Source organism: Aristolochia californica, unplaced genomic scaffold (assembly GCF_029961685.1).
Source record: "Aristolochia californica isolate CCGP_79_NKW_82.1479 unplaced genomic scaffold, dmAriCali1.0.hap1 SCAF_2, whole genome shotgun sequence".
In the NCBI taxonomy this organism is placed as follows: Eukaryota; Viridiplantae; Streptophyta; class Magnoliopsida; order Piperales; family Aristolochiaceae; genus Aristolochia; species Aristolochia californica.
In genome coordinates, this window is record NW_027181881.1 from 41,376,562 (window position 1) to 41,404,504 (window position 27,943).

Genomic DNA, 27,943 nt, shown 5'->3' on the forward strand with positions numbered 1-27,943 from the left:
TTCCATATACCTTTCTCTCTCTCTTCTTTGTCTCCATTGGTTTCTTCTCACCTCTCACCAAAAGCTAGAGTTCCTCTATTTTCTCTTTCCCTTGAGATCTCTTGGGTTTATGTGTTGGTCCTAGAATTCAGCATAGTATTAGAGAGGGCAAATATCTGAGATGGAAAAAGAGAAGAAGATGGAGAATAAAGGGACGAAGAAGAAGAAGAAAAAAAAAAAAAGAGTTTCTTATTTTTCTTTTAGTCTTCTTTCCCAATTCATGCTTTTCATTAGGTGTTTTATCTCTCTTAACAAATATTTCCTATAGAAAATTATCTACCGTTAGAAAAAATTTTGAGTCTAGTTGCCAACTCAAAATCGTTGAAATCAATTTTTTCTAGAAAAAAAATGGATATCAGAAGCAGTAAAGGTCCAAACAGCAAAAAAGTTGTGTAGCAATAGAAAGCCTCAATTTTCTGAATGGTTTGTACCAAAATTTATGAGGATTTATATTTAGAGTTATATCTCAAAAGAAATCTATGTCAGTCTACTTTCTATCCCAATAAACCTTTTCCCAATCTTATCTTTTTAGAGAGAGATTTTCACATTGGAAGAATCAAAGGTCATGATGGTATCCTGTTGCATATGAAGATCCGAATTTTTTGCTTCACTTTTTGAGTTTCTAATGTTAGTTGAGTTTCCTATTTATTTTCAAAATCTACTCAAGATTTTACCAATTTTTGTATTTTTCCTTCCTTAAAAGTTTCTTTTGTTTGATCTCACGTTACATTAGTTTCGAAGTCTTTCCCATTAGTTTAGTTTCTTCTTTGACAAAGTCTGAAATTTTTTTTATAGAAAGTCTTGTTTGCACATCCTAAATTCCCTTATTTTCAGAAATTATCTCTTGAATATTTTCTTTGCAAATTTGTCAAGTTATGTAAAAAAGTAATTGCCTTATATGAGAAGTCTATTTTTTAGAAAGTTTCTATTATTATATTCCATCTCAAAACTTTCTTATTATGGTGTTTTATGTGTCCTTAATCATCATGTTCATAGAAAAATTATTTTTTACCTTCCTATTGAGTAAAACCTGGTCACTTTTTATCCATCTATTGTTCTAAAAGTGCCTCCTTCTTGCATGGAAGTACGAAGAGTTGCATTTTGTGTCTCCTTCCTGTTGAAGTATAAGAATTGTTATCTTTTTATTCACGACCTTAATTCCTCAAAGTACTTGCTTCATTTTTTTTTTTGTTACGATCACTTTAGAGTAATGCCTATAGACCCACTACCTAAAAAGTATAGGAGTGTGCCCAACATCCAGCTTGAATCACCAAGAAGTGTTTTTTGTTTGAGTTACCCTCAGAAAGTGAGTAGTCTCTTTGTTGTGCCCTAAAGTAGAGTGTGTTTCAGACTATGACCATTTTTGACCGGTGATTTTTCTCTTCCCACCATTATGTTGTGCAAGCCGGGTCTCTTAGTAAAGAACAAAGAGATCCCCATCTTGAAGGGGAGAAGTAGAAGAATAAGTACAAAAAAGAGGTAACCAACAATAAAAAATTCCACATGTTGTGGTAATCAAGTTTTATCTGACTAAAATATTCAAGTAAGGGGGAGATAAGATGATAACAAGATGAATACTACAAGAAAGACGTGAACAAGATGAATACCAAGCAAAATGTGAACAAAAAAAAAAAAATGAATCAAACCAAGGCAATCAAATTTTTTTTTTAAGGCAAACAAGTTTTTGACCAAAATTATTTGTAAAGTGAAGTTACAAACACTAGTTTGAGGGGGAGTGTTAAAAAACACCTACGTGTGTAAGGTGGCATGACTAGTAAATAAGGATAACTTTTATAAAGATTGCATAAAATTTTAATTATGCAAGTTGGTGTATGTCCTCTTATGTCATTTTCCTTATTGGAGCATGTAGCTCCAAGGGCATTATAGTCATTGTAAACACCTTCACACAACTATAAATATAACCTCACGACATGGGGTAAAGCATTCAAACATCTTCCTCTAGGCTCAAATTCGTTCATATACCTCTCTTTATTTTCTTTTTCTTTGTCTCCCTTGGTTTATTTTCTCCTCGCTCCCAAGAGCTAGAGTTCCTCTCTTTTCTCCTTCCCTTGAGATCTCTCGGGTTTATGTGTTGGTCCTAGAAATCAACAAGTAGCTTATTAAAACCCTAGAATCCCTACTCTAATACCATGTTAGATTTTATGATTTCATATTTAAAGGAAACTAGGGTAAGAGAGAAGGAGAAGAAGAGAATAGAAGTGAAAACTTAGTGAGACAACACAAGATTAGAGGTAGGGTTTCACACACACAAGGAGAACTCGTTTCGATGGACCTCTCCCCCTTAATTTTTATTTATAGATGTGGGTTAGAAACCCTAGTATAAGTGAAAGAAAAGAGGGACTTAAAGTCCTAAAAAATAAAAGTATTGTCACTCATCTGATTAATTACAAGGTATGCCACTAATACTTCTTAACACTATCTTACCAAAACCCCTCAAAGTCAATCTCATTTTCACATATCAAATAAGCAAAGAGATTAAAGAAATAGAAATATGGAGAGACTGAGAGAGAGTATTACATTTTCTTTCTGGAGAGGTGCTAAACTTGCTAAAAGCTATGAAGGGAGGTAATGGCTCTTCACTTGTGAAAGAGTGAAATAAAATTTGGGCAATTACTAAAATTTCAAGCTTTAAGAGGGTGATAAAATTTTGGGCAATTACTAAGATTTCTTCGACTTTGTAGGGATGATACTAGAGGTTGAAAGAGATCTCTTTCACTAGTGGCAAGATGCTAGGATAGCTAGAGGTTCGGGAGATTTCCCTCATTATTGTGTCAAGACTTACAAAATAAAATCCAAAGGTATCATTAATGGTAAACCGAAGTATATCGGGTTTTACCCAAACCAGACTCGCTTAAATTCAATAAAAATAGAAGTTCTTTCACTTTTGGTTTAACTACTTTTGACTCCTTGAAAATGTGTAAATTACTGTAGTTTCCTAGACAAATTGAAAATTATTGTCAATCCTATCGAATTCAAAATCTATTCATCTCGCAGCCTTATACAAGTTCTGTACACAATTTTGAATTTTGTTATAATAATCTGATATAACATTGGAAAAGAAGAGGGAGAGGCCTACTTCTTCCCTTTCGTCCCGATTTGAGAGGTCTGGAAGGGTATTAATATCATTTTTAAAATTTTAAATAGAGAGGGATGAGTTATGGGTGTAATTTAAAACTTATTAGTTGATAAAAAAAATTTTCAATATTTTTAGAAAGATGAGTTTGTTATGGTCTTGGGTTAAGTACCAATGCCTTCCGTTCCTGACAGGCCGGTCTTTTGGATAATATTGGCTAGGTGCTTAACATTTGGTATCAGAGCGGGCTCCCACGTTACGAGTTCGAATCCCCAAAGGGAGTTCCCCGGTGCGGGTGTCGCGAGCCCCAGACGTGGTGGGCATAAGGGATTATGGGATCTTGACCTGTCCTCCGTGAGTGTTAAGCAGCCGTGGACGTCGGCTCACGAAGTTGGGGTGTGATGTTATGGTCCTGGGGTTAAGTACTTATGCCTTCCGCTCCTAACAGGCCGGTCTTTTGATATGTATTAGCTAGGTGCTTAACAGAGTTATGATTATGAGAGTAATTAACCCCGAAACTTCTCAAGTGATTACGGCTTTGCACTATCAAAGTGAATTCATATATTCACCTTTGATTTCGTCTTAGAATGTCAGCAAATTAAACCTTATACCAGGAAAAGAAAAGATCAAATCATTTAAACTCTTTAAAGCTTAAAAGACAAACCTCAATTTTAAACAAGCTAGAGAGTTTTCCTCCATATTTGGTTTCCTTCTATACCACCCACAAGGAAAGAAAAACAAAAAAAACCATGAGTGATGAACTTTTTGTCCGCTCCGAGGACACGTCGCTTCAAACGGAGCTACTCTCGTAGCGCGTCTAACAAGCGTCTCAGCTCAAGAACATCCACAATTTGACCCACCAACGCCGCCGGAATGCTTATCGTGTCGGCCGATATTTAAAATTTAATTATAGTCGTAGCAGTCTGCGGAATATCTTATTTTCGTGGGGGTAGTTTTGTCCTCATTGCGACCACAGAAGAGAACCGCGTTCAACAATTCACTTCACCGTAGATCACACCTGTCCGCCGGAACTTGGGACACGTGGAAGGATTTCTATAGGCGAGGAGTGGAGCCCTAGGGGTTAAAAGAGGCGAGCAACGAACGTAATCCAGAGAGAAAACACAAGAAAAACCTTTTTTCTATAAACACGTATCTACAAGTGAAAAACACCCTCTGCAAGCTCTTTTCCTTCCATAACCCTTCTTTCTCTATATAGAAGGTACATTCTCTTTCCTCTCGCTTTCTCTCTCCTCTTCTGGACTTCATCAACCGGACAATCCAAACTTCCCTGCCTCTGACCGTCGGAAATCTGACGTCGCCTTGTCGAAAAACGGACTTGATTGGCCGGAGACCTTTGCATCTCGTGAAATCCTCCTGAAACCTTTGAGGAAACAGGACAGACCCAAAAAAAAAAAAAAATCCGTTTACCGTTTCACTCTTCCTTTTTTACTCTCGACCGTTCGCTCTATCGGCGCGTGATTTTAACCTGCGCACACTTGTTCTTTTTTCCTCCCGTCCTCTAGCGTCATCGTCTTTGGAGGTATGTTACACGATTTCGCTCGTTAGTGTGACTCTGTTCTGATTGCTTGCGATTTTCAAACGCTGAAGACCTTGCTTTGCTCCATACTCAAATTTGAAACTACCTTTTAATTTTTGGGTATGGAGACGTAACATCGATAGGGTTTTTGTGTCTTCTCTTTCTTAATTAACCGATCTATGATGTATGTTATTTGATTTGGTAGTTACAGTAATTGATATGATACAAACTTGTTACTCTAGTCTGTTGGCTTCCCGGATCAGGTTTACGTGGAATATGTCGTTTTAATGGCAATTCACTATATGCAGTTGCCGAAAATTTGAATTTTATATTTATTTGCTGCACTTCTATTTGTAGCTCTTCCTTTTTCTAATGTTTGAAAAGTTTTACTTTCTTCCGCTTATGTTCTTGGTTGAATTTATGAACTGATTTTTTTTTCAAATTACGTCACTTGTTTAAGACGATCAGCCTGAATGTGAATTGTTTTTGCTATAGAGAAGCTTGACGTCGTACTTTTAGATTCCATCACCTTGCCTGTTTTTTATTTCTCTCTGTCTGTGTAGGTACACTACTAGCTCGAAGACTAGCTGAGGATTTCTATGTAAAGAATGGCATTTTTTAGAGACAGCAGGAACCAAACGCATTCTGGCCATATCTTTGGTGACAAAAGCCAAGATAGTGACACTGAGAGAGTTTATACTTCAGTAGGGAATGGTTACCTGGGTATGAATTCCAGTGATAAAGAAGATGAAGTCAAAACAGCTAACCACTACCAGAGTGATGAGGAAACTGTGGAAAACTCTACTCGATTACAAAATGGTGCTACAGGTGCTTGTCATATTGATAGGGGAGAAGTGAATTTTCCTCAATCTGGAAGGAGAGCAGCTCTGGTCGGAAAATGGGGTTCCTCATTTTGGAAGGACTGCAAACCTATGTTCAGTAAGGGTATGTCTGATACAAAAATTGGGGATTCTGATGACAAGCATGAAGCAGCTTGGGATGAAAATTGTTCTGAATCTGAGGGGCACAAAGATGGTGAAGAGTTTCCAAAGGTTCAGGCTGATGTTCCTGCCGATGAGATGTCTTCTGATGATTATTATGAGCAGGATGGTGAAGAACAGAGTGACTCTTTGCATTACACTAGAGAGTTGAACCGAACCGGTGGTTCCACTTCAAGAGCTATTGCTAGGCCTGTTGCTGTAACCAAGCAAAATTCAAGGGATTCAAAGAAAAACTATGACGAAGATTATGAAGATGAAGATTTTGATGATGAAGATGAAGAAGATGGTACTTGTCTCTCCATTCCACAAAATCTCTATCTTTTATTGTAATTATTTTCACTTAGACCCTTGTTGTTTCCTGTGCTTGCAGAAGATGACCCTGATGATGCAGATTTTGAGCCAGATTATGAAGGCTCAGCTAATCGCACATGTAATAAGGTTGTGTATTAGTATCTTCTTTTGATTTTATTTTTTTTAACATTTTTTTTTTGAAAGCTCTTAAAACAGTTGTAGTACTGAGAGATTCTTATGTAGGGTGAATTCAATTTCTCTTTTGAAAATATTTTCCAACTGTTTTTTTTTTGGTCATCTCCTCAAATATTAACAGGATAAGGGCTGGGAGATAGGTGGTTCTGAAGAAGAAGAAGGAGATGATGATGGTTTTGATATCTCTGATGAAGATGATGTGGATTTTATTGACAAACCTCAGCGTGGAAAACAGCGGAAAGTTGGACAGTCTCTGAAATCTATCAGAGAAACTAAATCATTCTCTTCTCAAAATAGAAGAAAAAGAGGCAAAACATCTATTGATGCTGATGGCTCATCATCAAGGGATTCAGAAAATGATAGTGATGAGGAGTTTGAACATAGAACAAAACGAGGTGGTCAGGCTCACAAGAAGGCTGGTGGTCGATCCATGATGTCTACAATTGTTATGGCAAGTAATAATGAGGTTCGGACCTCAAGTAGATCTGTTCGAAAGGTTTCATATGCTGAAAGTGAAGAGAGTGAAGATGTTGATGAAGGGAAAACAAAGAAAAGCCAAAAGGTATGTGGTCCATTTATCAGTAATTGTTTTTTTGAAACTTTTTTTTGTCCATTTATTAGTTAATGGTTTCAATATTTGTGCGTAGTTTCTTACTTCATCTCACTTAAATGGATATTGTTATTTTCTGACATTCTGTTTCTCTGAATTCTGGTTTTGCATGGTTGGTGTGGATTTGAGCATGAGTATAGAATGTAGCTTGAAAAGTATCTAGACCATTGCAAAAAGATCAGTTGTGTATTATTGAATCGGAACTTCTACTTAAGAAATCTATTTGTTCTTTTGGTTGGGAACATTTTGCCAGTCTTTATCAAATATGAGTGACAACAGAAGCAGTATCCTGGATGATCTAGGTTTTTGCTTCTGAAGTTTGGATCTGAACTGTGGACCATTATGATTCACTTATTAAGGCCTTGATTGGCTAGGTCCACATGGTTTACTTGATTGACAAGCAGCCATATTCATATATGAAATTCTTTTGCATTCTCCCATGTCTTTAGATTTTTGATTTGCAGTCTTATGGACTGAAATAATTGTCCATGCATTTCACTTTACTGGCACATCCTCTTCTTTTGTGTTTTTTTTTGGAAAGAATATAGTACTTCCTACTATTTGCCAAAAGTTGAAAAAGGGAGTTTTTTTGTGTGACTTGTTTGATTACTTTCTTTTAACTGGGTTCATATATTTGAAAATCTTAGTTACTAAATTTAGCTGATGCTTTAGCTGGGAAAATGTATGAGCAATCAATTCCTGGAGGGCTGCACCCTCACCCCGTGGGCCTGTTTTGCAAGATCTTTTCATTTTAGCACTTGTGTGGGTTTGTTTCTGCTTCTTTAACATTTATTTGCATTGGGTTTGATGCACTTTTTCTGCACTTTTTTTGCCATCTATGGTTCTTTGCAGTTATTTCTTCTTTTACAACATTCTTCTCATTTAAAATAAACATGTATTGTTCTCAATTGGCCAGTGAAAATAAATTGTAGAGACTTGTGTTGTTCTTAATGCACTAGTAAGTGGTGGTTCCATAAATACCTTCCCTTCTTTACAGGTCCTTTCTTGTATTTGTTATCTCCTACTGTGTAGAGCGGAGGGAGTATATCATCTATCCATTTTGTGATGGATGGCGCTATTGAGTTATATTGTTCAATTTTAGACTCTGTCTTCGTGTTTTTTGAATATTTTTTAGTTCATATCTTTTGTTTGGATAATAAATCTCTATGAATGGCTTGAATAATACATCTTGATGTGGTTCTTGTCAATGGTGAGCTGTTCTGCAAATGCTGTTTTAGATGTAATCTTGTTGCTCTTATTTGCTTGTAATTATTGTTTGTGATGCACCTCATGTTAATTGAAGCGCTTATACCTCCTCTCTTAATGTAATCGCTTCTGCCATTAGAAAATAATTTTTTGAGCCAGTTCCTTGCATAACAAATTTTGGAAGAACAATTCAGGTACCACTAAGTTGATTATAAATGCCTAACACAAGGTGACTTGGGCGGGTATGGTTTCATGCATGATTCCTTTTCTGTATTATATATTAGTTACTATGTTCTAATATGTTGTCCTAAAAATGATGTTTGTAACCTCGAAATAATTTTTTTATAACTATTTGTTATATGACAAACATTTGTTACATGAGTTCATTCTTAAAAAAAGAAAAAAACAAAAAAAAAAGAATTTGTTTTCTGTTATCTTACTGGAAATGGCCTTCCCAGGAAGAAGCTGAAGAGGATGATGGGGATTCCATCGAGAAAGTCTTATGGCACCAGCCGAAAGGCACAGCAGAAGATGCTCTAAGGAATCACAGGCCTACAGAACCCACTGCATTGAGCCCCATGCTAGATTCCAAACCAGATTGGAATGGAGTCGAATTCTACATAAAATGGAAAGGCCAGTCATACTTACACTGCCAATGGAAATCATTTTCTGAACTTCAAAATGTAAGCCTTCCGATGTTTATGGGGGCCACATCTAGCTGTTGTTAAGGTGTATTTCAGTGCTTGGTAGTATTGTGCTGGGAAGTTTTCCACTTCAATATATAATGTAAAATAAATGTATTTTGTCTTCTGAAATTTCTCTGCTTTTTTGCCACTTGGAGAGTTTCCTTTATTGGTTTTAATGATCCACTTTATATGCCTGAGTGCAGCTTAGCGGCTTCAAGAAGGTTATAAATTACACAAAAAGAGTGATGGGGGAAAGGAAGTACAGAAATTCCCTCTCACGTGAAGAGGTAACATCAACTTCCTTGATTTTAGCCATCTAGAAGGAGAAAAAAGTGAATAGGAAAAGAAGTTTTTGTCCCTGTCACCACATTGGGTGGGGTGGCTGGGTGTTGATTATTGTTGCTTGTCATGTGGGTAATTCAAGTTTTATCCTTGGCAATGGTAGTGTTTAGTGGGTTGCAACAATCAAAGAAAGAAAAAATTCATTTTCAAGAAAGTCATAGATTCTGATGCAGTGTGGTATGCATTGGAAGAAAATATTGTGATTGATCTGGATTGCACCATATTCATTTGTGCTGCTACGAACTGCATTGGTTTCCTCTTCTTTTTTGCTTTTTTTCTTAATTGAACATTTGATAGATTGAATATTGCATCCAAGACTACTTACTGGTGTCAAATTTTCTTTGTTTTTCCTTCTTCTGTTATTTAAAGGTCTGATGTATTGCCATCTTAGAAAACCATGCTTTATTGTGAATTATCTACTTAAATTTGGAAGTTTCCGTGGAATTGTCTACTTGGGGTTTGTTAAAGTTGGATGTTTCAGTGGAATCATGGACTTAGGTTTTTTAAACTTGGAAGTTTCAGTGGAATCATAGACTAACTTGAGGTTTGTTTTCTGTCAGGCTGAGGTTCATGATGTGAGCAAGGAAATGGAATTAGATCTCCTTAAGCAATATAGTCAGGTTCTTATATCTGCATTGTTTTTCTTGTGCATGTTTTCTTCGTCTGAATTGTCTGTACTCTTTAATTTCTTTTCTGATGCTCTATTATCAAATCTTATTTTCAGGTGGAGAAGATATTTGCTGATAGACTCAGTAAAAGTGTGGATGATGTCACACCCGAGTATTTAGTGAAGTGGCGAGGGCTCTCATATGCTGAGGCAACATGGTATGTGATTTTCTTTCCTCCACAGTGATTGACCTGCTAGTGATTTAGCTAGTCTTTCTCATTGTGATAAAGGCTATTATTTTTTAACTAAAAATGCCTGCAAGGGTCCCCTAGCCTGGAGTTGCAAATCTCTCCACTCTTATGCTGCAGGCACCTCCAATTGCTCTCTCTCTCTCTCTCTCTCTCTCTCTCTCTCTCTCTCTCTCTCTATCTCTCTCTCTCTCCTCCCTGGTGCTTGCACCAGCCAACCTGGCCATGGTTTGCTATTGACACCTCTGCTTGCCAGATCTGGAGGTGGCAGGCAGTTCTCTTCTCTATTTTTCTCTTTCACACTGTAGTTCGGGAGGATACAACTTAGACATTCTGTACTCAGAAATTAATTTTCTGAAGTCCTACATTCTAATAATATAATTTTGCTTCCCTGTCTCATGAATTTTCATCATCTTGAAAACTTGTATGCCACACTAGAATTTGAGTAACTAGACTTCAAAACGAATTCTAAGTACAATAAATCCTCTAAATTTACTTTAATGCGATTGTAGCAATTCTCAAATTTTATTATTTTATGATGCTTATTTCTATGTCTTTTGCCAGGGAGAAGGATACTGATATTGCATTTGCTCAAGATGCTATTGATGATTACAAGGTCTGAGTGAACTTGTGTGGCTTTGAGAAAGTTTTCATCATTTAACATCTCCCTTTTATCTTTCTGTGATCTCAAGTCTCTCTTCTCGGCGTTAGCATATTTTCCCATGAGATCTGTGTTTATTTCCTTTCCCTGTTTGTTAAAACAGGCCCGTGAAGTTGCTATGGCTGTCCAAGGGAAGATGGTGGACTTACAGCGTAAGAAAAGCAAAGGTCTGTATTTTCCTCTGCATTTTGTGAAAAGGGTAACCATCAGTTTCACTTTAAGTTGCATGCTTCTCTAGAGTGTTTCAAGCTAAAATGTAAAATAAGCCTTAATTTTTTTTTTTTTTTTTTGAGAAAGTGTTGATTCTATTAAAACCAAGAAGCAAAACAAACAAGATTAGGTAGGCCTCCCCCTTACAAGAAGGGCATGGAGAGAGGGCCCCTGTTTAGCAAAACCATCCGCAACAGAATTTGCAGATCTTGGCACATGGGACCAAATATAGGTAAGTGGGAAAGAATGTCTAGAATGGAATAGAGGAGAACCATCTAACAATCACTGCAGAGTCTACCTCAATGTGGAGTGGCCCGAAGAAGTGCTCGCGGAAGATGATGAGGTCTTTGAGGGCCTGAAGCTCGGCAGCAATGGAGTCAGAAATGCCCATAGGTCCAGAATAGGACATGAGCTAGTTGCCATCCAAATCATGGAAGACACCACCATAGCCCGCCATGCTAGGATTGCCAAGCGAATTGCCATCAAAATTCATCTTGAATGAAGCCTATATTAGGGGGTTGCCACTCCTGCATAGTTGGAGGCTTCGTCGGGGCTCCCATCTGAGCAATGATACTCCAGTTATCCCTGAGAGAGCGGGAAACTCTTTCCTAGAATGGAGCCAAGAGGAGATGAGTCCAATTATAGAGGAGGTATCCGATCACTAGATAGTTGTTTGGCGCTGAGCGCCTATTATTGCGTTCCATCCAAATGCCTTAGGGGATGAAGGCAACAGAAGTTGAAATGATCATCTTTCCCAATTTAGGGAAGGGAACACCGAGGAGTAAGCGCCCAATCGAGAGGATGTCATTCGACAAGCAAAGTTGAAGCCCAAATCGACTAAGAATGCTCATCCCAACGGACCAAGAAAAGGGGCAGGACGCAAAGAGGTGGCAAATAATCTCCTCTTTAAGGCCACACAGCAAGAGGTGCACACACTGAGATTGCCACAACGATGAAGGTTGACTGCAGTGAGAATTTTATTGAGCCTGACATTGCAAAGGAAGCATTTAACCTTTGGTGGAGTAGAGAGACGCCAAATAAGAGCCACCTCATGGTTGGGTGTTGTGGAATTACATCCCTTCATGAGGGAGTAGGTGGAGGAGACAAAAAACAAACTATTGGCCTCCAATTACCAAACCATTGAATTACCCAAAGCATCACGAGGCCTAGAGGAGGAAATCAACTCCAACAGGCAAGAAGCAAGAAGGGCATCTGCATCATCAATGGTTTGAGTGCATCATCAATCTTCTCCACTTGAAGGCTCGGCGCCGAAGGTATCTAGTCTTTGAGTGCTGCCAAAAACGCTGACCAGCCAAAAGACCCTTCCGATTCAGGAATATTGACTCTCACCATGACCAGCTCCCCTCAACTCTACACTATCTTCCCAGAGCTTTTGGTAGCGGAAGACGGAGAACTGAAAAGAAATCGGACCAACCTGAAGCTTCTGGGATTGAGTTGGGTGACCATTGTTAGAGGTAGCAGCCGCAAACTGCTTGAGGAAAGACAAGCATTCAGTCATCGAGAAGGAAACAAGGGCTTGTTTCCCCGCGTTGTGAATAGTGATTCGAATTGTAGGGCCATCTCAGTCTCAACTTCGATAGATCACCAGAGACGAGTCATCGAAAGCGAAAAACGTTTTTAATGGCCCAACATTACCTCTTCTTCTGGCTCTCCTAGCCCACACAGTTGTCCAACCCTTTCCGTCGTTTGGATTCACGAAAGTCATCGTCGGGCAGCAGCGGATCGGAAGAATCCTCATTCCTGGTCGTGTGATTCCGAGCCGAAGCACCGAGACACGAAATCCACGAGCTTGACTCTCCCTTCTCGAAACGACGCTCGAGACTACCATTCAGAGCAGAACGAAAGGAGAGGGAGGGAGGAAACCTGGTATCGTCCACCTTGTCTTTCTCCTTTTCAGCAGAAAACCTTGCCAAAATGATTTTCGAGCCACCGACGGGATCGCCGAAGATTGACGCCGCCTGTCGGCCACAGCGGGAGGTGTTTGTGACTCCCTGAGTCGTCGAGACCTCCGCATCATACATGTCACACTCTGTTTGTCCTACATAAGTAATAATTGATCCTTAAAAAAGGTATATGAACATGAATTAAGATATACGAACATGAATTATAGGTTGGAAACTTCATTGGGTACTTCGATGAGAGTACCTGTACTACATGTGTGCTTAATTTTATTTGGACCCATGCTCTGAAGGCATTTCTCGACAACATCTTGTTGTGAGAGGTCTATCGGTAGTGATTCCTTTTTTTTGTTCTTTTTACTTTTCATGTTGTTTATACACGTTTTTTAATGTAACTTTGAACTTCTTTTTCTTTATTTAAAATCTTGAAATATTGTATTTTGCATTTTGGGGCTCTTTTTACTTTCTCTTCCCTCTCTCATTTCTCACATCTTTAAAAAAACAAAAAAGGGTATTCTCCATTATGAAAACTAGAAAGAGGAACACATGTTATTACTTCTTCTTGCTTTAAAAATCAGCATTCTTAAACTAAGAAGTATGTTTTATTTTGTCCTGTATCACATGAAGTGATGCATTGGAAGTAAAGTTTCTTATTACTAGTCATTCACACGTATTGTTGGGCCATTAATGTTTACTTGTGTATCTACCTGTTGACTTACTTGGCAGTTTATAATTGCATATAATTGCAGTGGTACAACATATAGGTCTTTAAATTATGGGAAGGATTCCCTCCTTTGTAATTTGCTCTTTTGAGCTTCTGTCTTAATAAAAATCAGCATCATTTAAAAAAAAAATGTGTTAAGGATAAGTGTAATAGAAATTCAAGAATGAATGCTGCCTAAGACTTCTTTAACTAAATTTTTTGGAATGTCTTAATCACGTTGTTATTCCTGATTAGTGTGGTGATGTCTATATTTTTATATTTTTTCAATAATATGTCTATATTTTATTGCCTGCGTGTTTTGTGGAGATTAGTCTGACCTCATATGCTTGTTGTTTTCATATTTTTTTATTTGTGCTTTCTTATATTATATTCTGTAATCCATTTTGATTCAGGAATGGGATCTCTTTGCAACACATTGTTGAATGCAACCCCATCTTTATTCCTACTCTTGTTCTGCTGTTAACAATTTTTTTGCTATATTTTCTCTCCATTAAGAGAGTTGTTTTTTTCTTCTTTTGATGAATTTTTTTTTGAAGAGTGTGTATATTGATAAAAAAGAAAATGTAAAAACAAACCTAGGTCCGGGGGCCTACCTCCACAACAAGGCGTTGGAGTGAAATGCCCGCTTTGGCCTGGGCGTCTGCCAAGTGATTAGCAAAGCGGGGAATGTGTTTCCAGTTACAGTTTAAAAGAGAATAAATTACATGATTCCAAAAACATATCCCAGTGACGCCATGGGGGCCTGATGGAATTCGCGCATCAGCTGATGACCACCTTTGAATCGCCTTCAATGCAGAGAGGACCCGAGAGGTGACTTGAGAAGATTTTGATACCATGTAACAGACCCGAAAGTTCCGCTGTTGTAGAGTTTAGAGTTGCCAAGGGGGCCTGCATAGGAGAAGAGGAGGTTGCCATTTGCATTGTGGATAACACCACCGAAACCCGTTGGACTCAGGCAACCGAGAGCACTACCATCAAAATTAAGCTTAAAGTGTCCAATAGGAGGCGGGGTCCAGATGGCCATGATCAGGGGGCGAGAGGGCTGGGAGAGACCTGTGATTATCTGCCAGTTTCCCCTGAAGTTGGTGTCACTGAAACTTCTGGATTTTTTTCTATTGAGGAGCCAAGTAGTTACTTGGCCAGAGATTTGTTATGTCAGAACCTCAATAGGGAAAGATTTTAATTTTAATTTCCTCCTATTAGAGCCCAAATGATATGACCAATACAACATGATAAAATCATTTTTCCTGACTTTGGAAGTCTAGTATCTGGTAAATTAGCTGCAACACAATATTGGATACCAATTTTATTTAGAAGGGAGGTCCAGACCGAATGGGCAAACTGACAAGAGAGGAGAATGTGGTTGGCAGTTTCTGGGGCATCATTACAGAAAGGGCAGAGTGGGTCTTGGATGTGGGTACCCCTTAGGATTAAGCAGTCCGAGGTTAGGATTTTATTCTTGTAGGTAGTTCAGATGAAAAATTTAGCACGTGGCGTGGTAAGGAGGTCCCAAGCTGAGGCCGTAGGGTGCTTTGGGTGGGCTGAGGAATTGTTGCATAGGAATTGGTAGGCAGAGGCTATGGAAAAAAGCCCTTTTGGACATGGAGTCCAAATTAAAGTGTCATCTGAGTTATTGGGCTTTCTGACTGAGAGGCCATTAAGGAGCTCGGAGGCAAGAAGGGCTTCAAGATCAGAGAGACGCCTTCTAAGGTTTAAATTCCAATCCCCACTATTGGACCAAATTTCAAAGATAAAGGCCTTAGTGTTCCAGAGATTGCTTCGAAGCTATTTATGAGGCGGGATTGGCTAGTTCACCAATCATTCCAGAATTTTATGAGGCGCCATTTCCAATGTAGCATTTTACTGTTCTTTTGAATTTGTGAAGTAGACTGACAATTTTTTTCCAAACAGGTGAGAGCGAATAGAATCGGCCCCCCTCAGTCCACCATCCAGAGTAATGATTAACTTTTGCTGCAACGAGAGCTCTCCAAATTAAGGTAGGATGGAGATTGAATTTCCAGATCCATTTAAGGAGAAAAGCAGAGTTTGTGGTGGTGGTATCCTGAATACCCAACCTGCCAGAGGACTTTGGTTTACACACCTCCCATTTAATAAGATGATATTTCTTTTCCCCATTTGGCCCTCCCCAAAGGAATCTTCTTTTTAGGAGCTCAATTATATTTCTGACTGAAGTAGGGCACCGGAACATGGATAAAAAGTAGTTTGGGATTCCGTGTAAACATGATTTGATCAGAACTACTTTTCCCGCCTTTGAGAGGAATTTCCTTCTCCAGGAGGCCAAACGCCCTTCCAAGCGCTCAATGACCGGGTGCCAAGAAGCCTTGGAGGGGAGCTGGGGGGTCAGGGGGAGCCCCAGATAAGTTCCAGCAGACGTTGCAATCTTGCACCCCAGATAGCTAGCCATTGAACCAAGCAAATCTGGCTCTATGTTGTACCTTGAAATGGAGGATTTCCCCCAGCTGATTTTTTGCTCAGATGAGATTTCAAATAAGCTGAGTAGGGCACTTAAGTGGTGAATTTGGTTGAGGGAGCCATCACAGAAATGATTGTGTCATCCGCATATTGAAGGAGGCCAACGTCGAGAGCTGGATCAGGGAAGATAGGCCTAAGCCAACATGTCGTTTTAGCTAGCCGGACCATGGCAGCCAAATGCTCCCCAATGAGAGTGAACAGAAAAGGGGATAAAGGATCCCCCTGCCTGATACCCCTAGAGCCTTTGAAAAACCACAAGGTTTGCCATTAACAAGAATAGAGTAAGAGGCATTAGAAATGCAGCTTCTCATCTAGAATCTCTAACGAGTAGGGAAGCCCATCACACCAAAAAGGTGGTCAACGAGCTTCCAGTTGACCTATCAAAGGCTTCTCGAAATCTAATTTAATAACCACCCGTGGGTGGTTCGATTTTTTGGAATGGAGAATTTCATGAGCTGCCATGGTCGAGTCCAGGACATTTTGGCCCGCAATAAAAGCACTTTGGCAAGGGCTGATGACGCTAGGGAGAACAGATTTAAGGTGCTTAGCAAGGATGCAGGCTAGAATTTTGTAAGAGCTTGTGGTTAGACTAATGGGTTTGTAGTCTTGAGGAAGGGCAGTGTTGGATTTTTGGGGGATAAGGGCAATGAAGGAGGCACCAATGGAACTGTGGGTGATTTTCACTTGATGGAAATTGTTGACAAATGCGTGCACATCTTTTTTGATAATGTCCCAGGATTGCCGATAGAATTCACCATTGAAGCCGTCTGGCCCAGGGGCCCTATCCTTCGGCATTCCAAGAAGAAATTGATGAAGGCCGTCTCATCAATTTCTTCTGGGGTGAAAGGTCTCTCTAGTTGAGTAGCATCATACACAGAGATACTTCGGAATTCAATCTGGTTGAGGATAGGGCGGTTGAAACTCTCCTCAGTATATAGACCTGAAAAAAACTTCACAAACTCATTAACAATGGAGACTCTATCCGTAATCTCCTCTTCCTCAATGAGAAGGGAGGATATTCGGTTAGTTCTCTTATGGCCTGAGGCAGTGGCATGGAAGAATTTTGTATTGCAATCCCCGTCATTCAGCCAGCGGAATTTGGCCCGCTGCTTCCAGTGAGTGGTTTCACTTTTTAGGATTTTAGAAAGATCAACATTCAAGTTATTCCTACAAGTGAGCTCAGGAGAAGAGGGAGACCTTTGCTCCTCGAGTAGATCAAGCTCAGAAAGACGGAGTCGAATAGAGTTTTTTGCAGATGCAGCAACAACATTGAGGTTTCGAGCCTATGGCCTGATAACTGATTTGAGGGCTTTGAGCTTCGTAGGGAAAGCCTACCTAGGGTTTGGGTGATGGGGAAGCTTTTCCCACCAGTTCTTTAGATGCGGGACAAAAGAATCAGACAAGAACCAGGAGTTTTCAAATCTGAATGGAGAGAATCCCCAACTTGGGGGGTGAGTATTTATAAGGATCGACCAATGGTCAGAGCTGATTTTGTTGAGAACTTGATTGGAAGTGTTGGGGAAAAGTTGCAACCAATCGATACTAGCCAAGAAGCGGTCTAGTTTTGAAAAAATAGGGGAACTTTGTCCATTGGGTAATTTTTTCCCTAATAGGGGAATTTCAAGGAGCTCCAGACTGCTAATCAGGTCCGGAAATGCTCTCATTGTAGAGGTGATTCTTTTTGCAGGGGTTTTTTTTCGGAGCAACGGAGGGTGGCATTGAAATTTCCAGCCAGAAGCCAAGGGGTATTCCATTGTTGGACTTTTGATATTATTTCGTCCCAAAAAGAAGATCGATCTTTTGATGAAAATATCATTTCTCTGTTTTGAAAAAACAACGGCTGTCTCTTTTTAATACTTGTTGTAGGAAACCACATTTTCATTTCTTAGGCTAACTTTGCTGTTTACCAAAATTTTTGCTTCACTTCCTGTGCTTTTGGGAGCTCTATATCATGTTCTTCCCTTAAAGAAAATTATTTTTTGTCACTGTTTCAGGAAAAAATCCTTTTGTGATCTGTAGTTTTATCCTATGAATTACATACCTTTTTTTTTTTTCATTTTGGAACTACATATATATTTCATTGCTGAGTTCAATTTGAAAATGGACATTGTTTAGCCAATCTGCGCAAGCTTGATGAGCAGCCTGAGTGGTTGAAAGGAGGTAAACTTCGTGATTATCAGCTTGAGGGTTTGAATTTTCTAGTAAACAGGTTTGCTGCCACTCCATTGGTCCCAGTTGTTAATTTGTTGACTGCATTGGCTCCAGTAGAATGTCATCCAGATTAATTGATTGTTCCTTCTCTTGCAGTTGGCGAAATGATACGAATGTTATTCTTGCTGATGAGATGGGGCTTGGTAAAACTGTTCAATCAGTTTCCATGCTAGGTTTTTTACAGGTGTTGTGATTTAATCTTTTGACTGCTTCATTTTTCTTTATAATGCTGGCTTCTGATTTCTTTCCTTAATATTTATTCTATTAATTTCTCTTAGTTTCTTTCTTTTCCTTGTGGTTCTTCTTTCTGCAGCATGCCCAGCAAATTAATGGGCCTTTTCTTGTTGTTGTGCCTCTCTCTACTTTGTCAAATTGGGCAAAGGAATTCAAAAAATGGCTCCCGGAAATGAATGTAGTTGTTTATGTTGGCAACCGTGCCAGCCGAGAGGTAGCTTCACACCTTCTGAGATGTCAATTAATACCTTTTTTCTTCACTAACTTTACTGGATTATGTCAAATTTGAAGGTGCTCCACTTGGTTTATTGTGTACATTTTACCTATGGTGGCAGGTTTGCCAACAGTATGAGTTTTACTCCGATAAGAATGGTGGTAGGCACATTAAGTTCAACTCTTTATTGACTACATATGAAGTAGTTTTGAAGGACAAAGCTGTTTTCTCCAAGATCAAGTGGAGCTATCTCATGGTTGATGAGGCACATAGGCTAAAGAATTGTGAAGCTTCATTGTATACAACTCTTTCGGTACGAAACTGCTGATGTTAGGTTTCTCATTTGACATGATTTATGATGTTAATGCTGCTCTTTATTGGATGAAGCTACATCTTGTCATTCGAAAATCGATGGGATTACTGATCTTTTTTCCCTGACAGGAATTTAGCACTAAGAACAAGTTGCTTATAACTGGCACACCACTGCAAAACAGTGTTGAGGAGCTTTGGTAATTACTTTTGTAGTCTGCTTTATCCAAAAAAAAATTACTTTTGTCTTCTTAAGATGGAGTGAATGTTGGCTTCTAGAAAAGGATCTTTAGCTAGTGTTGAACTTGATTTCTTCTTACAAGATTTTCTGTTTCTATTTTAGGGCTCTATTACATTTCCTTGACTTCGAAAAATTCAAGAACAAAGATGATTTTGTTGTGAAATACAAGAATTTGAGTTCATTCAATGAAATTGAGGTAGTCTTTCAGAAATTACGCTCTTTGTCCTTTTAGGTTTGACATTCCTGAGTGATAAAGATATTAAATGCTGCTTAGAGGTTTCTCACCAATTCTAATATCTGGGCTTTTTTTTTTTTCACTTTAGCTTGCTAATCTGCACAAGGAACTGAGGCCACACATTCTTAGGAGAGTAATCAAGGATGTGGAGAAATCTTTGCCTCCCAAAATTGAGCGCATCCTCAGAGTAGAAATGTCCCCTCTTCAGAAACAGTAAGATCTATTTAAGTTGTAGGAAAATGCACAACCCTGATTCTGGCTGTTACTGAGTTACTTTTATTTTTTCACGATTAAAGGTATTATAAATGGATTTTAGAGCGCAATTTTCACAACCTGAATAAAGGAGTGCGGGGGAATCAGGTGTGTATAAATGTTTTGCTCCTTGGGCCATTTTTTAGATAGAAGTTACTGTTCCTCAGAGAAACCAAAGTATGGAGCCCCCAATACCAATCAAAATAATACAGAGTCAGTCTTAGATTAGTTGAAAATATCTTAGATGGGCAAGAGCTGAATTTGGCAAATCTTGTTAAACCTGCAGGTTTCACTACTAAACATTGTTGTGGAGTTGAAAAAGTGCTGTAATCATCCGTTTCTATTTGAGAGTGCAGATCATGGGTATGGTGGTGATACCAACATCACTGATAGCAGTAAAGTTGAACGCATTGTATTAAGCAGTGGGAAGCTAGTAATACTGGACAAGCTTCTCATCCGGTTACGGGAGAGCAATCATCGTGTTCTAATATTTTCTCAGGTACATTAGTGAAAAAGGAACTCTTTGCTTTTTGTGTCTTATTTCCTTTGTTTGTATATCATTCTAAAAGCCACATATGGTGGTGATAGCCATCCCAAATTTGGCTTTCTGTCAGCATCTTGTCCATTACTTTCCTGTTGGTAAAGTATATTGTGGTTTCTGCCTTGTCTGTTTTGAAACTTCTGTGATCATGGTATACTGGTGTTCTTCTTAATACTTGGAAAGTCATCTGTACGTGTACTCATGGTCCTTGCATGTTGATCATATTGTGCAGATGGTCAGGATGCTGGATATACTTGCAGAGTACTTATCTCTCAGGGGCTTTCAGTTTCAGAGATTTGATGGTAGTACAAGAGCCGATCTCCGTCACCAGGCTATGGAGCATTTCAATGCTCCTGGAAGTGAAGATTTCTGTTTTCTTTTGTCAACTCGTGCTGGTGGGCTTGGCATCAATCTTGCTACGGCTGACACTGTCATAATCTTTGATTCTGATTGGAATCCTCAAAATGACTTACAGGTTTAAAATTGAATACAACATCCCATTTCTGTCCTTATTTACCTTTATCTGTACAACCAACCCAACGTAGTTCAGCTCTGTTGATTTTTAAGATGGTTATGTGGTAATTGCTATCTGCACTCTTTAAGTTGCAAATTCTTGTGTTTTATCTCAGGCAATGAGTAGAGCTCATAGGATTGGGCAACAAGAAGTTGTCAATATTTACCGTTTTGTCACAAGCAAAAGTGTGGAGGAAAATATACTTGAACGAGCTAAGAAGAAAATGGTGACCTAATTGAAATTTGCTTTTATATTTTTATTAAACCTTAGGATGGTTGTGGGACTGATATTTCTGTCTGTGTTACCTGCTCAATAGGTTCTTGACCACCTTGTCATTCAGAAATTGAATGCGGAGGGAAGACTTGAAAAAAAAGAAGCAAAAAAAGGAAGTTCTATGTTTGATAAGGTACTTGATGACATGATACTTTTTTCTTCATTTTGTTTATATCATAGTTTTATTAGTTAAAAAAATGAACAGTGCAAGTGGAAGATTAAGCTAAAAAAGAAGTCCCATAAAAAACATTGGCAAGGGCCATTTGTTAAAGGCAAATTGACTGCCATTAGTGAGGCATCTCTAAGATATTTAACTGTTGGTTGTGTGGATTCTGCAGCTTCATTGATCTTCTTATTGTTTTCTTTTCAACAATGTAAATATTCAGTAAAAATTGGGCATGAAGTTCTATAGTTAGTACAGTGGATTCTGCGGCTTCAATATGATCACTGTAATCCTGTGATGTTTATTTTGATCATTGCAGAATGAGCTATCAGCCATATTAAGGTTTGGTGCGGAGGAACTGTTTAAGGAAGATAAAAATGATGAGGAAAGCAAGAAGAAGCTTGAAAGTCTAGATATTGGTGAGATCCTTGAGAGAGCAGAAAAAGTTGAAACCAAGGGAAGTGAAGGAGAGCATGGGAATGAATTGCTTAGTGCTTTTAAGGCAAGTCATATCATATTAGTTCAGCCTTGATGTACGCAGTTGAGAACATTCCCTTGATTTTCTTGTGCTAGTTCTTCCACAGGTTGCGAATTTCTCCTCAGCTGAAGATGATTCGACTTTCTGGAGCCGCTGGATCCAGCCTGAGGCTGTTGCAGGGGCTGAAGTATGTGATTATTTTGGGTTAAGTGCATAAGTTCCTTTCATGTGCTTCAATTTTTTATTCTGTTCAATCTCTGGAGTGAGATTTAAGTTGTGTATTGTTCAGGAAGCATTAGCTCCTCGTGCTGCAAGGAATACTAAAAGCTATGCTGAAGTTGTCCAGCCAGAGAAGAGTAGTAAAAGGAGAAGGAGAGGAGCTGAAATACAAGAGAGAGCACCAAAGCGTGGGAGCAAAACTTCTGATAGTTCCAATGCCTTGCCAATGATTGAAGGGGCTGTTGCACAAGTCAGGGGTTGGTCGTATGCTAATTTATCAAAGAAAGATGCCACGCTCTTTGCCCGTGCCGTAAGATCTCTTACTTTTTTACTTGAACTGTCCTGGTTTGGATAGTTCAAAAAATTTCCAAATTTAGTTTGTCCGTTTATCTTTTTCTTCTTGGTTCTGGAACATAGTATCCATGTTTAGATTTGATTGCAGTAGGAAGGCATCTTTTCTTTTCTTTTTTAAATATGAAAGGTAGTAATAATACTCTGGAGATGTAAGGACCTCAAGGGATGCACAGTAAGTTGCTATGATGCTTGCTGGAATCATCACTATGTACAGTACGTTGTGCAAGAAATGAACTAATAATTTAAAAGAGGACCATGTAGGAGTCGTTAGCTCGTATCATGTCATTTTTGCATCTATGTTCGTGTTACTTGTGTTGGATTGATTGTCCTTTAGTTGTTACTTTATACATGTTCTCCATTCTCTATCCCTTTAATTTCCTTACACTCTTCGAATTCAGGTTAAGAAATTTGGCAATCTGAGTCAAATCAGCTCAGTAGTGGCGGAGGTTGGTGGTACAATTGAAGCAGCTCCTCTTGAGGCTCAGATTGAGCTATTTGATGCTCTGATTGATGGTTGCAGGGAGGCAGTTAAATGGAACCCTGACACTAAGGTTTACTTAGATCCTTTTCCATATGCACCCATCATTCTGAAAGGTTACTTATTTAGAGTACCAAACCTATATCATTTAATGTTACTTGTAGGGAATTTTGCTGGATTTTTTTGGTGTCCCTGTGAAGGCTCAAGAGTTACTAGATCGTGTAGAAGAGCTCCAGCTTCTAGCAAAGAGAATTAAGAGATACCAAGATCCAGTGGCACAATTTCGACTAGTAGCACATATTAGAGGTGCAGCCTGGTCCAAAGGTTGTGGCTGGAACCAAGGTAAGAAAACTGACCTTTCGCCAGCGTACCTGTTATTTTTTGCCCTATTTAATGAAGAACTGACTACATTTGAAAAACAAAAAAGAGAGAACTGACCTACTTTATTTTTTCGGCTGAATGTTTTTTAGTTGATGATGCGAGGTTGCTTTTGGGTGTTCATTACCATGGGTTTGGAAATTGGGAAAAGATAAGGTTGGACACAACCCTAGGGCTTACGAGGAAGATTGCTCCAGCAACGCTTGGCAATGGTGAAACTTTTCTTCCTCGTGCCCCTAACCTGGACCAACGGGCTTCTGCTCTTTTAAAGAAGGTATTGTTTGAGTTTTTGAATTCACCCCTCTATTTCTGTTGCCTGTTTACTTTCTTCAGGTTCTTCTCGAAGGAGGCTCCAATGTTCCAAAGAACTTCAGATGTGGTTTGGTTTCCGTACATCGTATTAGGGTGTTACTTTTCATGAGGGTACCTTTTGGAGTAACACAGACCTTATGGGCCTTGAAAATGACCATCTTAGACAGTCATATGATTTAATTGGTTTCTCACGTTGAGGACGAGGAAGTTTTATCATTGGTTAATATCTTGATGCTGCTTTTGTATTTCTGTTTACTTTTTTATGACTAGTTTGTTTAATCTGAAAAGGATTATCTTAACCACTTTAAGGGAAATAACATGGTTCAAATTGGAGTTTTGTTGTCTACCTAAACTTTTCTGGATGAGAATCCCATAGTGTAAGTGGGATGGATCCTGATAGAGTTGGAATCAGAGCAGCTTTAGGGCGGGTTTTGCAGACACTGCTGCACCAACCTGTGAAAGTAAAAACCTATCCCTTTCCATTCGCTGTCCTACCCTGCCCAACTGCAAGTGGGCCATGCATTTGGTTCATTTCTGTTTTCAAAATGATATTCTTTTCTACTGCTAATTTACTGTTAAAAATTTTGTTTCATAAAAGTATATTAAAAAAATGGTTCTTAAACTTGGTCCAATTTTCTTTGGTTCACTCAAGTTAACTCATATCACAATGGAGTCCGAAATAATTGTTTAAAAACATGGTCTCCAAACAAGATTTTAGTAGACTTACTACATTTTAGAAACACAGTGCAAAACTTGGGAGGTACGAGTTAACAATGAATACTCAACTGAAGTCATTTCATTGTTAGAAAGTGAAAAGTTTGTTTTTTTTTTTTTTTTTGAATTCTTTATTTTATTTTGTATTCAAGAATATTAATTTTCATAACAGGACGTTTAGTATGGTTCATTGATAATCTGTCACTTTTGTTCTACTGATTCTTATTTTCTATCTTCCTATTATACCTCTATTGCTTGTAGTCTTGCCTCCCTTGGGAGGTCTCTTCTGAAATCCTTTTTTCTCATTGTTATTATAAAAATAAAATCTTTTACTTTGCAAACTCTTGAATTCTGAATGATACTTTTCAGGAAGTTGGGTACCTTTGTTTACTTTTTATGTTTTTCTTCTATTGCTGTTTAGATTCATTATCCAATCCTTTGCCTCTTTTTTTATTTTGATATTTTGATATTCCTCATACGCTATACTTATTATTTCTTATGCTGTCTGTGCCACATCATTGAAGTCTTTTATTTTGTCCTCATATGGAGTTTTTGATTTGTATTAACTCCTTATGATATAGCTCAATTATGATTGGATGCACAGTTTACATGATGTTTGATTTCATTAATACCAGAAGCCTTACTTGGTATGATTCTGTATTTTTTTTATTAAAAATAGATTTTGTTGCATTTTCAATAGTTTAAGGGTATAGTTTGATTAATATTAGAAAGTAAATGGCCTTACTTTTACTGTTGTATCAAGTCTTGACTTCTTTGCTTAGTCAAGACCTGCCTGAATGTCTGAAGTCTCTTGGATCTATTGAAAGTGAGGCTGAGCAAAGTTCCTTTTTGGAACTGTGATTCTAAAGCAAATACACTTGTATAGTTAAACATTGTATAAATTTGTATTGAGCTAAAGAAGTATAGTGGTTTACATCTACATAAGGTGGATTTGTTACATTGTATGAATTTGTGTTAAGCTAAAGTATAGTGGTTTACATATACATAGGGTGGGTTTGTTGAAACCTGACAACCAATGTCTGTGATTGGTTTGTGCACCAGCCTCATTTCCATCTCCTTCCTGCATGGAAAAAACCTGACCCAGTCTGTTTTAACAAGACAATGGGTTGATTCCCATTTTGACTGCAGTGCTGCAATCTCAGTGGAGGTGGATGACCCTTACCTTCAAAATTTTAAAGGAACAAAACATTATTTTTGGATTGTAGGACAGCTTTGTCAATGACAACTTTGAAGAGTTCAATCATTAGAGGTTTAAAAGTCTTTATTCGATCTGATCATCTGTGCATACTTTGTTTGAAGTTTCATGGTGCAATTTCTCTATGACCAGGAATTTGCAGTTGTTCGTGGCAAGAACTCAAAAGTCAAAACAACTCACAATGAAGCAGAGACCAATTTGAAAGTGTCAAATATGCGTTCAAAAGCGGTCCAAGGGAGACAAAATGTTAGAACAAGTAAAGAGCGCCTTCAAAAGCGAAGAAGAACTGAATCTCAGGCAAAGGAGGAGGGTGAGATCTCTGAATCAGAGCAGGATAGGTATCAGCAGTTCAAGGAGGAAAAATGGAGAGAGTGGTGTTCTGGGATTATGTCTGATGAGATGAAGACCCTGAAGCGTCTACAGAAGTTGCAGACTACCAGTGAAGGTCTTCCAAAAGAGGAGGTACTCCCAAGCCATTCGTTTCCAGTAGCGTCTCTGCTTTTTCATTTGTATCTCTATATTTTTTATGCTTATCCATCTAATATGTCAGGTGCTATTCAAGATACGTAATTATCTGCAGCTTCTTGGGAGAAGGATAGATGAAACCATACAGGTATACGAGGACCATAAGAGGCCTAGTAAGTTCTTGACTCTTGAGATTTGCTTTTTTTATTCATTTGATGCTTTGCTCTTGCGAGTAAGCCTATCACCTGTATATTGACTGAAACTCTTACACAGATAACATCACAAAAGTCCTATTTGTTTGTGAAATTGTTATAAATTGAATTGTGGTTCCTGCTTTTACAGGGATGACAATGCGATTGTGGCGTTATGTTTCCTCCTTCTCAAATTTGAGTGGAGAGAGACTTGCGCAGATTTATTCAAAACTGAAAAAAGAGCAGCAAGCTGAAGTGGGAGTAGGACCTTCTCACTTCAATGGTTCTGGCCCAAGTGATCGAGAAAACGATCCGTATCAGTCTAGTTCCTTTATCAATGGTGTTCATAGGCAAAGACCATATAGAAAGTTTTCTTCCCATTCTTCAGAACCATTTCACAAAGATCAGGAGACCGGGAAGTCAGAGGCATGGAAGCGGAGAAGAAGAGAACATATGGATGGTCATCCACAATCTTTAAGTAACGGTAGTCGTATACATGATCCAAACTCTGCTGGTATTCTTGGTCGTAGTCCAGCAGACAGTAGGCACCATACTAATGAGAGACTGAACAGAACTCGTCAGGCCCGTTTTCCTCCGGGGCTAATGAAATAGTTACTGGCAACTTGATCAGCGTATTGACCCACTTTATTGAAAGAAGGCCTTAGCTGGTACATCTTACTCGAAGAAATTCTTTTCCTCCATGGAAATAAAGCTTTATGGAGCCCCTTATTAGGAGCACGAACTGATAAAAACAGGTTCAGAGGAGCTGTATGGCCACAAAGGTGTCTGTACAGGAAAGGGGGTTCTAGCATCACGTGCGTGGTGAAATTGTGATTATGAGAGACATTTCTTTGCAAAAGCTAGTATGGTAAAATGACAGTGGCAACAGTGGTAACTGGATCTGTTGTAGTTTCTTTTTTGAGAAGAGATGAAGTGTTGTTTTTACACAGAAAAGGGGAGAATTACAAAGAAATTACTTCAGAAATCCACGGTATATATATCAGCAGATATTCTTTCTCCAAGATCTTTTTTGTACATTAAAGCTCTTCACATAATTTTGCATTCCGAGTACCAATTGAAAATATGTATGCATGGCTCCATTTCTTTTCTGTCTTTGGCGAGGGATCGTTTTGTACAGATGAGATGCTCTTTTTCATGTGTTTTATTTCAGAGACATTTTATGGGATATCTAAACCTGTTTATTTCATAATGGACAGTGGGAGAACTCTTGATGTTCGTTTAACAGAGGTCAAGCCACTAAGTTTTTCAAGTGCTATTTGAGTTCTACTGGTGACTGTGAAGACAGAGGTCTGTTCAACGAGAAGTTGACATAAAAAATGAGGTTGGGGTGAAGGACAGCAATGTGAGAATACATAGGTTGCCTCATTGGCAGTGGCACGTAGAGCGCGACCAAGACCTCTCTCTTTGCTTTACAAAGAAGTGCTCATTGAAGCAAATCTGATTTTTTTTTCTTCTAATACCAGTGGAGGTAACAATCAATTTATCCCATAAAATATATAGAGTTCAATATCGGTTTACCAAATTTGATGGTTGATTTTCAATGTTAGCTCTAAAAGTCTTTGAGGGACAAAATGTAACTGTTAAATGTACTGTTGTAATGTAACTGTTAAATATTGTCAGCTGATTCAACATGTTCGGAATAGTCGATAGTCATGTGGTTTGGAGGTGTAGTTATAAAGGAGTATATATAGTAGTTGTCATTGTAAACTATCCACTTCTGTGAAATAAAAGAGAGATAGAGAAGGTTTTTATCTTCATCTATAACTGATTTTACGTCATCTTCATGCACCTGCTCTTTCTCGCTTCTTCCTTCTATCTTCTCTTGCTTTTTTTTCTCATAATTTTACACGGTATAAGAGCACTATGGCCTTGGTTTGAAGTTCGTGAAACATTCTTTCCTCTTCTTTTTTGAATCCAGCATCTTCTTAGAGAAAGGAAGTTTAGGTTTTTATATTGATTGAAGATTAAAGATGATTTTTTTATCTTTTTTCTCTGTTATAACTCTATGGTTGATGACATTTACAGTTTGTTGTCTTTTGTTTGATTAGTGCCCAATAGGATTCTTTA

The 27,943-nt window shown here is 38.5% G+C and overlaps 1 protein-coding gene across 3 annotated transcripts; it reads left to right on the forward strand.

Moving 5' to 3' along the window:
* The first annotated feature begins 4,307 nt into the window (after positions 1-4,307).
* Positions 4,308-27,633, forward strand: LOC137955469 (protein CHROMATIN REMODELING 5-like). 3 transcript variants are annotated; one of them, XM_068802418.1, is made up of 32 exons: positions 4,308-4,673; positions 5,234-5,957; positions 6,042-6,109; positions 6,279-6,719; positions 8,432-8,656; positions 8,863-8,946; positions 9,562-9,621; positions 9,726-9,826; positions 10,421-10,472; positions 10,621-10,684; positions 17,979-18,072; positions 18,171-18,258; positions 18,388-18,522; positions 18,644-18,835; positions 18,964-19,031; positions 19,175-19,268; positions 19,396-19,520; positions 19,604-19,667; positions 19,846-20,058; positions 20,333-20,575; positions 20,730-20,840; positions 20,931-21,020; positions 21,370-21,552; positions 21,635-21,715; positions 21,818-22,057; positions 22,500-22,652; positions 22,744-22,921; positions 23,050-23,231; positions 25,332-25,661; positions 25,750-25,837; positions 26,007-26,846; positions 27,073-27,633. In XM_068802418.1, the coding sequence occupies exons 2-31, from the start codon at positions 5,279-5,281 to the stop codon at positions 26,465-26,467; spliced, it is 5,187 nt and encodes a 1,728-aa protein (XP_068658519.1). In that variant the 5' UTR covers positions 4,308-4,673; positions 5,234-5,278; the 3' UTR covers positions 26,468-26,846; positions 27,073-27,633. The 3 variants fall into 3 exon arrangements, with proteins under 3 accessions (XP_068658519.1, XP_068658521.1, XP_068658520.1); XM_068802420.1 differs by having other exon boundaries at positions 6,045-6,109; XM_068802419.1 differs by lacking the exon at positions 4,308-4,673 and adding an exon at positions 4,705-4,790.
* Positions 27,634-27,943: the final 310 nt, after the last annotated feature.